Here is a 12,141-nt window from a genome sequence, read left to right as displayed (position 1 = left end):
GTATCTTCCATAATATTTTCCAGAAGAATGCCTTACCTTTCTTCTCAGGCCAAAATCATGCATACAGACAGCATTTGGTGCAATGATCAGGGTTAAATTACATGAGGCATGAAAGATTTTCAACATGATCCTGTTTTGGGATATTGTGTGAGAAAATGGCCTGAGGAATTCTCCTCTAGGACACAAACGTCACTAGTAAGAGAGATAATAGTTCATAGACATTAGAATGATACATCTTAACATATTTCATGAATCATGTTCAGGGGCCTGGGTGGCTCAGTCTGTCAAGCATTTGACCCTTGCTTTCAGCTCAGGTCATGATCTCACGGTTGGTGAGTTCAAGCCCTATGTCGGGCTCTATGCTGCCAGTAGGGAGCCTGCTTGGGATTCTTTCTCCGTCTCTCTTCCCCTCCCCATGTGTGCATCTCTGTCTCTCTCAAAATAAGTGAACTTAAAAAATAATAATAAAATAAATCATGTTTCATTGCAGTCTCTCATTCTGAGATGAGATTCATCACCTTAGGATAGGAGAGGGCTGGTCTTCAACTTGTAGGCAATGCAAAAAAACCTTGGAAATCAGGTGAGGCAATGGGGGTAGTGGGTTGCACAGAAATTCACCAAATCCTTTCATCCTGCTTTAGCACATCAAGGGCTAAGACTAAAGGACTCCTCTCCTTTGTACTTTCTCTAGTGGAAAGGAGATGTGGGGTGAGTGGAACGGTTTTGAGAAGTGAGGTTGACAAAGGTAAGGAGAGATGCAAAAGGCCCAAGACAGAGCCACATAAAGAAGATCCCAGACAGGAGATCCAGAGGGTCACCAGTCCACAGCCACCCTAGATTCCCCTAGCCGCTGAGCCAAGAGGCTCACCATGGGGCTGCCTATGGCAGGGTGAGATCATTCCTTCTGTGCAGAGTCATGGGTAGCCTCCCAGACCAGTGGGCTGGAGGAACACTGTGGAAGACTCTGAAAAGGTCACAGCCCACAGGAGCTGAGTGTGGCCCTCACTAAGCTGAGAGGTTGGATCATAAACTCCAGAAGCTGCAGATTTCAACAAACTATAGAAGGAATCATCTTGAGAGACAAACCACCTGTTTACCGAGGGCAAAGGGCAGAGAGGGCTCAGTTCAATTGGATGTCTGAATATTTATTTAATTTTTTTCTCCCAGCTAGCCAGTTGGAAGGGGCTTGGAATAATGTTCAGGTTAGTTAAAACCAAAATAACAAAATGTTTTCTCTGCATATCTAAGTTATGAGTTCAGTTTGCCACCTTGCTATAGCTTTTAAAAATAGTTTAAAAAGACAAAAGTCCAGCTATCCTTAGTCATACTGAGATCATGTATAGAACTATAAAGCCTAGTGTTACAGCATTTGTAGCTTTTTGACCAACCCCCCCCCCCCCCACCACCACCACTCTCGCTCTGGAATCACTGCTATTGCCTGCTTGGGAAATATTGCTTTCCACTTATTTTGCTATGAAAAGAAAACTGCCCTGAAAAATAAAGTCTTTTAAAAATTTTCTCTAGTATCTTCTTAAATTCTTCTAGGGATAGAAAGGCCATCGTCGAACTGAGGTCATAAGTGAGGGAAGACAGTAATTTAATCTGGCAAAGACTGAGGTATCATCTAGTTAGTTTGGCGACAAGAACAGACCATAAAGACTACAGGCCACTACACTGCTTCCTATTCATACTGACTCAAAGTTGCTTTTCCTCTTTCTCTGAACTAACAGACTTTTCTTTTTTAAAAAAAAAAAAATAATTCAAAGTATAACCCCAATCTTGGTAAAATTCCCAAAGTAATCTGAAACCTCTCTTTTTAAAATCTAAGTGAAACATAAAGCGACCAAGCCCATGTAATGTGTTTTTGAGTAATCCCTTGAAACAGTAAAATTCAAATGGCAAAGTTAGACAACTTGCAACAACATAATACATTTGTTTATTTCATTAATATTACGATGGTAACATGTTAAGAGCACTGGATTTGTATCCTCTAAAGAGGATAATGATCAAGATTTAGCTTTGTAAATTTCATTGTTCTTAACCATTAAAAATCTATTTTCCAAAGTAGTAATAATATATATTATTAAGGGACAGAGCTAAACTTTATGATGTATAACCAAAAGCATACGTTTGTTCATTAGTTTAAACAAAACATTAGAGACATTTTAACTCTTGGTTACTGCTTTCAGGAAAGCACAATGTTCTTGTAGCAAATATTACACAAAACATCTTTTTCTATAGTGATTTCAACCATTGTGTATCATGTCCATGACAGCCCCAGATTTAGTATCACCCAATGGTTGTAATACACTCTGGCTTTCTTAAACAATCAGCCAACAAACATGTATTTAGTGCCTACTATGTACATGCCAGCATACTAAAGCAATACAGGAAATACAAAGAAGTGAAATTATTGGTCCTTGCCCTGCTCAGGCTTCCAATGTAGTTGGTAAGATTAAACACAGACACAAATTACTCTACTTTCAGTGTGTGAAAAAGAAGGGACAATGCTAACCAGAATGTATATTAGAATCACCTATGCTGGAACTTAGAAGAAGCAGGGACCTAACCAGGGACATTCTCAACACTGATTAAAATCTGTCTGAATCAGATTTCTCAGCTCCAGACCTGAGTGCTTGCTTGAACGCCCGCATCTGAAAGTGCTCCCGCAGCCTTGCATCTCTCACTGCTAGTGGCTGTATTTGGCAATTGTCTCGAGGACTCATGACGACGGAGCAAGATAAATATTCATAATATGTAAAAAGCAGAAATAAAGTCATACATAGGGTGATGTTGGAAGGAATTCCGGACATTCCACTCTGCATGGGAGGAGGCTAAGCCACGTTACCTCTTTATTTATCATCATGATGATTATTATAAGACAAACAAGAGACTACATAAGAAAAGTATAAAAGAATCTCCAAACTTCACTGAACATAAGCAAAAAGAAAAGAGGGCCCAACAAAGAAGACGGGTTTTGAGTGGGGCTTAGGGAGAGAGCTTCCCCCGCCCCCCCCCCCCCACTGTCACCTCCATCCCCACCCCCAGTGTCCTGAAGAAAAGGCCCTGGGTTAGGCAAGTAGAGAAAAGCAAAGCAGAGACACATTTTCAAATACCACAAATAAATAAAGAAACAAACATGTTAATCAAGAAAATAACTTATTAGGCACCACTTGAAAGGCAGCAACCTTCAGGGGCCAGGCAGGCCGCACTCTTTAGCCTGCGGGCGGCAGCAACGCGGTCGGGATTGGCCAAGGCTCAGAAGGCGCCACGGAGGTCCTGGCCCCGGTGCCTGGTCTTCGACATAAACCGGGGCAGGAACCGAGTCTGTTGTTGCTCTTACATCTGCACCTCCAGAAGCTTAGGTGAGGGAGAAATCCTAGTGTAGCGGCAGCAGCCTCGACTCCCTGGCGGCCCCGCAGAAAGTGCGCCCTGACTCGCCCGGCCTAAGGCAGACCAGCAGTGTCCTGGGAGTGCCCAGCACTTGGTCTTTGAAATCAAAAGCGCCGGTTGTGAGCCGGAAAACAGGGTGGTTTCCGTTACAATCCCTTCCGTTACAATCCGCCAAACCCTGGAATCTTCTAAAAAACTCCTGGTCCTCAGTTCCTTTTTGCTCCAAGTGGGGTTTAGATGGGGACTACAAAATGCCCGGGGTTCGAAGCGCGGGACCGATTTTACTAAGCACCTGGCTCCGCCCTGGGTGGAGAGGGAGTGGCGAGGGGGTTCGGGCAAGGGCACAACCCCACCTGAAAGAAGAAAAAGACCTACTGCCTAGTTCATTCTCCAGTCCTACTTCCCGTCAAACGGGGATGCGCAAACGCAGAGCGGTGATTCTCTAGACTCCGCTAGGGGCGCCAGGCAGTCTCTGGCTAGCGGAGGGGCGCGGCAGGGCGGGGCTGAGGGCGAGCTGGGGACTCATCCCGTGGGAAACCCGTGGCGGTAACTGTGGCTCAGCTCAAACAAAAATAACGGCTGGCCGGGCTGAGGGTCAGGCAGAGTTGGCGACGTTTATGAGTTCATGATCTGCACCTGCAGGACGGGGCGGAAGGAAAGATCCAAGTTACAGAGTGGGGAGCATAGAGGGGCGCAGAAGTGCAAGCGCAGTGTAGGAAGGAGCGAAAGTAGCAGACAGAGGAGAAAGGGGCCCTCAAGCCTTCCCAATTTATAAGCAAAGTGCCCAGTTCCAACTTTGTCGCACGACTCTCCCAGGTCTCTCCACCCCACACGCACACAGTGTCTTAGCCCCACTTTGCCCCACCGCACCCAGACGCCGGGGATACTTTCACCTCTCGCACCCTGCCTCCCTTTCTCCTCCTCATCTTCCTCCTCCCGTGGCGCAGGGCCCTTGCGTGGCCAAGGCTCAGAGAGTCGTGATCCGAGACGTACAGGTGCCATTACGGAACACACCGCCTCCAGACTCCAGGTTCTCCGGCTGGAAGTCCTCCACGCTGTAAGCGCGACTCTTGAGGGCCGTGGCGTAGTAGTCGACAGGCTCCTCGGCGGCGTTGTCCATCCAGCTGAGGCACAGGATGCGCTGGAAAGAGCGCTTGAAGTTGTCCGAAAGGAAGCCATAGAGGATGGGATTGGCGCAGCTGTTGGCGTAGCCGAGGATGACCGACAGCTGGCTAACCGTGGCGTCGTCCTGCTCTGCAAACACGTTGACCAACTGCACTACATAGAAAGGCATCCAGCAGATGACAAACACCATCACCACCATCATCACCATCAGGGTGATCTTGCGCTCCGAGCGCTTGCGCTGCTGCCAGCCGGCCTTGAGGGCCACCATGCGCATTTTGGCGATGATGAGCACATAGCACAGGCAGATGGCCCCGACGGGCAGCAAGAAGCCCATGAGAAACGTGTACAACACGAAGCCCACTAGCCAGCGCTGAGCGGGCTCAGGCATGAGCATGTTGCAGGCCACCGTGCCATCACTGTTGGCCGCCGTGCGCGAAAAGACCACGATGGGCAGAATGACAAGCAGCGATAGCACCCACACGCCCAGATTCACCACCTTGGCCACGGTGGGCCGGCGGTAGCGTGCTGCCTTGATGGGGTGCACCACGGCCACGTACCGGTCCACGCTAAGGACAGTCAGACAGTAGATGCTGGTGAACATGTTGACTGCGTCCACGCTGAGCACGAGGCGGCAGAGCAGCGCGCCGAAGGGCCAGTGGCGAAGCAACGTGGAGGTGACCAGAAATGGCACACTGAGCATGAGCAGCTCATCGGCGATGGCCAGGTTCAGGATGTAGATGTTGGTGGCCGTCTTCATTTTGGCGTAGCGCAGGATCACGTAGATGACCATGGAGTTACCACACAGCCCCACCAGGCACACCACGGAGTAGATAAAAGAGATGAGGATGGCGCTGCCCTGGCCCTCGCTCAAGGTCCCGTTCTGGGACGCATTTCGCCCCGGCTCCTCCATGCCGCCCGCAGCGCCGGCCCCGGGGCCCCTGCTGCCGCCGCCTTCGCCGCAGCTGCCCGGGCTGGGGCTAGGAGAGGAAGGAGAGGAGGCAGTGCCATTGGGGAACATTTCAGCTAATGGGGGCTGCTGGGGCTGCTGGGGCTGCTGGGGCTGGAGCGCTCTCCTTGCGCTCCCGCCGCTTGCGCTCTCACTCGGCACCCTGCCCGCCTGCCCGCAGCTCACTGCTGCCAGGCACCTGGGGTAGCACGCAGCGGCTAAGGGGAGCTTGGCTCTGACCGGCGCCGGCGGGGCGCATTGCCTAGCGGCTGCTTGCGCGCACCCGCAAGCCCGCTCCCAGGCGCCTGGGCACACGCGAGCGTGGAGAGGGGAGACCGAGAGGCTGGAGCCCCGCGCCGCACAGCCATTAAGTGGCTCGGCTCTGGGCTGGTGAATGATTAATAGGCACCACCAGCGCGTCAGCAGCTACGAAAAGGGAGGGGTGATGGAGAAAAGAGGGAGGAAGGCGTTGTAGGTGGTTTACCACCCCTCGCCCATTTTTTTTTTCTTTCCCAGTCCTGTGCTCAGATCAACTCGAGCAGCTGCTCCAGGGAGTCTCTTGCAATACCCTTTACCCATCCCTCAGCGGGGACTGGCGAGTTTCTCCTCCTGGAGGGGGGGGTGGGAACCAAAAGTGTAGAATCTTTCCCACCCCGGCTCCTTTCCAATGAAGCAGACCCCAAGCACAGATGTCCAGAGTTCATCTCAGTTTCCCTGAGTTGCCGCCTGGTCCTGAGAGACCCCGCAACTCCATTCCCGTCCAATCGTCCGGGGCCCTAAACCCCCACCTCCTGCCCCCACTAGCCCTACCCCTGAAGACCCGCCGCGGAAGCTCTCAGTCCCCCTTACCCAGGGCGCGCTACTTCCAGACCGACGCGTAGATGGCCCGTGCAAAGTGCCTGTGCGGTTTGGTAGCACGATGACGTTCTTCGCGCGGTCCAACTCCTTTCTTTGGGCGGGACCCCCGCACAGGCGCCCACGCAGATACTCTTAGAGTCGCTGAAACTGACCCTGAGCGGTGTTAGGAGGAGGAAGCGCAAAAACCTTGCGTTAGGAGCTTCTGCGTTACAACACCGCAGGCTGCTCTTCGCAGGCGGGAGCGGTTTAGGGGCCTGAGTAAACCATTGCGAATCTCTTAATAAGCCTTGTGGTGCCCAGAGCCCCTTGCGTCTCCCAGACGAATATAGACTGCAGAAAGGAGGACGCGCGGCTGGGAGCTCGGAAGGAGCCTGAGGCTCCCTCCCGAACGTGCCAGGCGCGGTATTGGAAATCCATCTAGGTGTTCAGTGGGGAAAGATATGGCTGCGCCGCTTGGAAAGGCTCCGCCTGCGTCCCTGCTGTACTTTGTACCCAGGAGAGTTGGCGGGCCCCGGGGGAGGAGAGTGTAAAGGCCTGGGAGGGCAAGGATGCCAGCTCCTCTAAACCCACGAGGGGGCCGCTGTGCAGGTGACCCGACCTGTCACCAACTCCACAAACTGGCCGGAAGACCTTCGAGTCTTTCTGTGAACAGCTAGGATTTCAGCCTTTTTTGAGGCCCTGGACGTGTGACCCCGTTCTAATTCCGAAACTTTTAAGAGACAGAAATCGATGTAGGCATGCCTAAAGCGCCTTTGCCTCATTTAGGAACTGGATGGTTTCTGTGGAAGAGAATGAATGTTCAATTACCATGATTTTTAACTACCTTTCGGACTTCCCAGCATCCCTAGCCTAGGCTCCTTTTGGCCTTTCACTTGTTGCAGTCCAAGGAAGAACCACTCCTTCCAGCTCTCCTATCCCTTTTCAAAATCCCATCAAGTCTTTCTCCGAAACGCACCTGTTCCCAGGAAGACTGACCTACAGCAGGTCTTTCAAACTTTAGCTTTGTCTCCAGTTTCTTGTTAGTTTCTCCTTCCTCCCAACCACGGAGCAGCGGGTCTCAGTTTTCCCTCCCATCAGTACAGTTTACACTCAAGAGAGGCGACCTAAAACAGACTAAACTCCTCACTGAAGCTATTTGTACCAGACAGTTCAGAATGCAGAACTGGATGCAGAAACTGAAAGGAAAAAAAAAAAAAAAAGCATAATTCCTTTTGCCCCCTTCCTTTATCTGGGCAATCATTTGCATATATGTGTTTTAGTTCTCAAAACGAAATGCTCCTAAAAGGAAAGGAATAACTTCTGTAGTGTGTTGATTATAACAATCAAAGATAAATTATGGCAGACCCTCAGAGGAAGGTGTGCAATGAACACCGAATTATTAATAAGAAATGAGCTAGGAAGGAATTTCAAATTTTACAAGGCCCAAGCTATTTAACCTATTGCTTTATCTAAACAAATTACTTTTTACCTTTTACGAAAACAGGATGTGGAATTGAGGGTTAGTTGTGTTTTTTTTTTCCTTAAAAAAATGCTGAACATATGGAGAAAAAAATAGTGTTCATCAAGTTTAAAAAAATGACTTTTTTCCCCCAGAAGAGCTTTTTACAAGCCAAGCCTCATAATGGTTTGGATGCCTCTTTGCCAATCACTGACTAAAGACACCTGGCTATTCTTTAGGGGGCTGACATTTCAACAGTCATCATTTAGATGCCTTGGCATTGATCATGGTTGCTCCAGGGGGAGAGGATGATGGGAGCCAGTAAAGCACAGCTCTGTTGTTCAGACTCTCATATGTTCACTTTGCCACTCACCTTAGGGAAATCTCCTCCCAATTTAGTGGTAGTCTCATATAGGAAAGAAGAAAACCTAAGACCTGACATGAACATGTTTTTTGTTTCTGAAGTGGTTTCTATGATGAATTGTTTATCCATAAAACAAACGGACAAGGAAATATCACTTACACCCACTAGAATGGCTTTAGTAATTTTTGAAAAGGGAAAAAAAAACCCACAAATGTTGGCGAGCATGTGGAGACATTGGAACTCTCATATGATGCAACAGCTTTAGAATGTTTCATGATTCCTCAAAAAGTTAAACACAGAATTGCTGTATGACCAGCTCTCCCGCCCCTAGGAATTTACCCCCCGAAATTGAAAATAGGTACTGAACAAAAACTGGTACAGTAGGTTCACAGTGACACTATTCATAATAGCCACAAAGTCAAACATGAATATCCATTAACTGATGAATGGATATACAAAGTGTGGTATATCCTCACAATAGATTATTCATCCATAGGAAGGAATGAAGTACCAATACATGAGCCCTGAAAACATTAGGCAAAGTGAGGGAAGCAAAACAGAAAAAGTCATGCATTGCATTATTCCATTTATCTGGGATGTCTGGAACAGGCAAATCCATAGAGACAAAATGGGTTAGAGGCTGGCAGGGGTTGAGGGGAGAAGGAATGGGGAATGGCCGCTTAATGGGTATGGGGTTTCTTTTTTGGGTTATGGAAATGTTCTGGAGTTAGATCGTGGTGGTGATTGTACAACATTGTGAATGTACTAAAAGCCACTGAATTGCACATTTTAAAAATGGTTAAAATTATGATTTTTATGTCATGTGAATTTTACTTCAATAAAAGGAGAGTGATTGAGATGGGTATGAGCCATGCGGTGTTATCAAGTCTTTTCAGTCACTTAATCCTTAACATTATATCTGTGAACTAATCCATGATAAATAAAAACAATCAAGCAAAAGACAGCATTTCTGGGCTAAACAACATGAGATGGGGTTGCAGCTGTTTTTAAATTATGTTAGGAACAGGAGCCCACTTAGGAATCTTTCTTCCTCTCAGACCTTAATTTAATGTCTCTTAATGAAACAGGAACACTAATGTAGGCATGGGATTGTTGTAATGTGTAAGGAACATGGCCTTTGAGAAGTCAGGACTCCATAATCTTCATGTCTTGTTTAAAAACTTTTTAGGGGTTTTGGGCACCTGGGTGGCTCAGTCGGTTAAGTGACTTACTCTTGATTTTGGCTCAGATCATGATCCCAGATCCAGGAGATCGAACCCCATATCAGACTCTGTGCTAATAGCTTGGAGCCTGCTTGGGATTCTCTCTCTCCCTCTCTCTCTGCCCCTACCCCAATCTCTCCCTCTCTTTAGTTCTCTCTCTCTCTCAAAATAAGTAAGTAGATAAACTTTAAAAAGTCCCTTTTTTAATTCACATATTTAAAGCCTGGAAAAGCTTAAGATAAGCTTGTTTCATCTGTGAGAGTTAATTCCTGCAGTCCTCCCTCCTTCGGTTACTATCTTTCCTATGCTTCTGAGATACGAACATTTCTAGATATGAGAGAAGAAAGATGATGGCCCACAAGAAGGGAAGAATGAAAAGTCCTAATTTAGGAAGTTGAAGATTCTTAGGTGAACTGATTTTCTTAGCCATCTCAATTCTTCTACAAGCCACACTCCCTTGTGCTCTCATGTCCCAGATGCACACTCGGATTGCTGTATTTATCACACTGTGCTGTGATTTCTTGGTGTACTTATCTGTCCTCCTTTCTAAATCTGTAAGCTTGCTGAGAACAGGGGCTGTATTTTACTTATCTTTATATGCCCAGCACCCAACACAGTACCTGGAAAATTGCTCAACACCTCCTTGTTTTATTTTTCTAAGGTACCCCATAGATAATATCTTCTTTTTGTTCTAACCCATAAGATGTAGATACAAAGAAATGAACTCTTGGCCTCTTGCAAGAGAAGCTTTGATCTCTGTGTAATATCTATAATAATTTCTTATACACTTAAATCATTCTGAACAATTTCAATTTGCATGTCCTATATCAACAATTATGCTGATGACTCCTTCATTGATCATTCTTGGTCTTAAATGTCTTGGCAGAGAAAGGGCTCTGGAAAATGGGTGGTACATACTTTAGTAGCTAATGATGGTTATTTAATAGTATCATGCAGTGTGAAAGCCATTATACGTGGAAGATTGTTTCTTTTTAATTGCAGTCCCGAGTCTCAATTGGTTTGGTGGAATAGTAATTATCAGGAGTTCAAACTCTGCTTCTGTCAAAATCATTACTAATGTGGTTTTTCTACCTGGAGCCCGTGGTGGTCCTCAAACGAGCTCCTCTAATCTGAGCTGGTGGTAAAGTGTCAGTTGGGGCCAGGGATTGAAGGGAACACTTTGTGGAGCGTCCTCTGCAGTGGCATCATCACAGTTGTGTTTACAAACACCTGTGTAGGCAGATGGGACCTACCTGGCTCTGAGGGACAAGTGCTACTCAGCAATATGGCCCACAGCAGAGGGATGTGTCACCTGAAGACCATCTGCCACCAAGCAGTTAACAGGATGACAGTCTGATAAGAAGGTCAACCAGAGTGCAAAGTGGCCGTGGGGCTAAGGAACAATCCCAGACCTCATTTTGCAGGGATGCCTCCCTGGCCTCACAGCAGCCCTGGTAGCCTGTGGTTCAGTTCATCACCAATCTCGGCAAACTCGCCATGGCCTGCTGGTTTTCCTATTGCCTCTTCTGTGAAACAGCAATGACCAAGTAACCTTTGTGCTTTCAAACAATACGCACAGGGCAACAACTCACATTTTCACCTAAGGATTCTCTACTACTACATACTACTTCTAAGAACAAGAATTCAGCACCTACAGGAAAATATTCATTATCATCAATGGATAAATAAAAATAGAACAAAAGCAGCTGCATGTTACTCATCTTACTTTGATTAGTCCTTAACAAAAATACATGTTTCTATAGTGTGGTGTCTGTTAAGGATTTCCAGACCAATTTAATTTCAAGCAATTTTATCAAAACATCTTTTGATGTTACTCATTTTACTAGAAACTACAAAACTGCTTTCAAAGTCACAAAACCATACTTTTGTTTCTTTTATTGATGTTTGATTTTAGGCAGAGCATTTTTTTTTTATTTTTTACTTTCTATAATTTACATCCAAGTTAGTTAGCATATAGTGCAACAACGATTTCAGGAGTAGATTCCTTAAGTCCCTTACCCACTTAGCCCATCCCCCCTCCCACAACCCCTCCAGCAACCCTCTGTTTGTTCTCTATATTTAAGAGCCTCTTATGTTTTGTCCCTGTTTTTATATTATTTTTTAAGCAGAGCATTTAAACAGTCACAGCAAATCACCCATTTCTTGAGACAGGGCTACTCCTTAGGAGTGGGCTGTATGTGTCAATCAGTTTCACTAGCTAAGGAACAGCCCAAAACCAGCAAAAAGCTGGCTGTGGGAAGCAAGGAGAGCTTTGTAGAGGAAACCTATGAAGCTATCTTTTTTTTAAGATCTAAAAAGTAGATCTCTCTTTATTCAGAGAGAGAGAGAGAGAGAGAGAGAGAGCGAGAGAGAGCATGATCAGGGGAAGGACAGAGAGAGAGGGTGAGAGAGAATCCCAAGCAGGTTCCACCCTGTCAGCACAAAGCCTGACCTGGGGCTCAACACATGAACCATGAGATCATGATCTGAGTTGAAATCAAGAATTGGAAGCTTAGCCGACTGAGCCACCCAGGTGCCCCTAAAATATTTTGTTCTTAATCAAAAACAAAAAGGTATGTGATTAGAGAGTGATTTAAATCTATGTGGTTATCATAATGCCTGCCATCATGATACTGCCATTTTGTTCCCATTTTAAGTATGTTGAGGCAGGAGACTAGGCCCATGCTCTGTCAACCAAAATAGTGCTTTATTTAGATGACACAAAGCGACTTCCGTGACTGACCCTTTCTTCTTTTGCACACGTGTGGTGGAACTGCCAATAGTGGGTTTGTGG

The 12,141-nt window shown here is 46.7% G+C and overlaps 1 protein-coding gene across 1 annotated transcript; it reads right to left on the bottom strand.

Moving 5' to 3' along the window:
• Positions 1-3,211: 3,211 nt before the first annotated feature.
• On the bottom strand, positions 3,212-5,536 carry SSTR1 (somatostatin receptor 1). The gene has a single exon (XM_042987754.1). The coding sequence runs from the start codon at positions 5,534-5,536 to the stop codon at positions 4,361-4,363; it is 1,176 nt and encodes a 391-aa protein (XP_042843688.1). The 3' UTR covers positions 3,212-4,360.
• Between the last annotated feature and the right edge of the window lie 6,605 nt (positions 5,537-12,141).

The sequence above is a fragment of the Panthera tigris genome, chromosome B3 (assembly GCF_018350195.1).
Source record: "Panthera tigris isolate Pti1 chromosome B3, P.tigris_Pti1_mat1.1, whole genome shotgun sequence".
NCBI lineage: Eukaryota > Metazoa > Chordata > Mammalia > Carnivora > Felidae > Panthera > Panthera tigris.
The sequence above is the reverse complement of the archived record's forward strand: the minus strand, read 5'-3'. Positions and strand labels throughout refer to the sequence as shown.

Excerpts from the sequence above, each read along its gene's own strand:
- SSTR1 (XM_042987754.1), bottom strand. The coding sequence starts at position 5,536 with ATGTTCCCCAATGGCACTGCCTCCTCTCCTTCCTCTCCTAGCCCCAGC.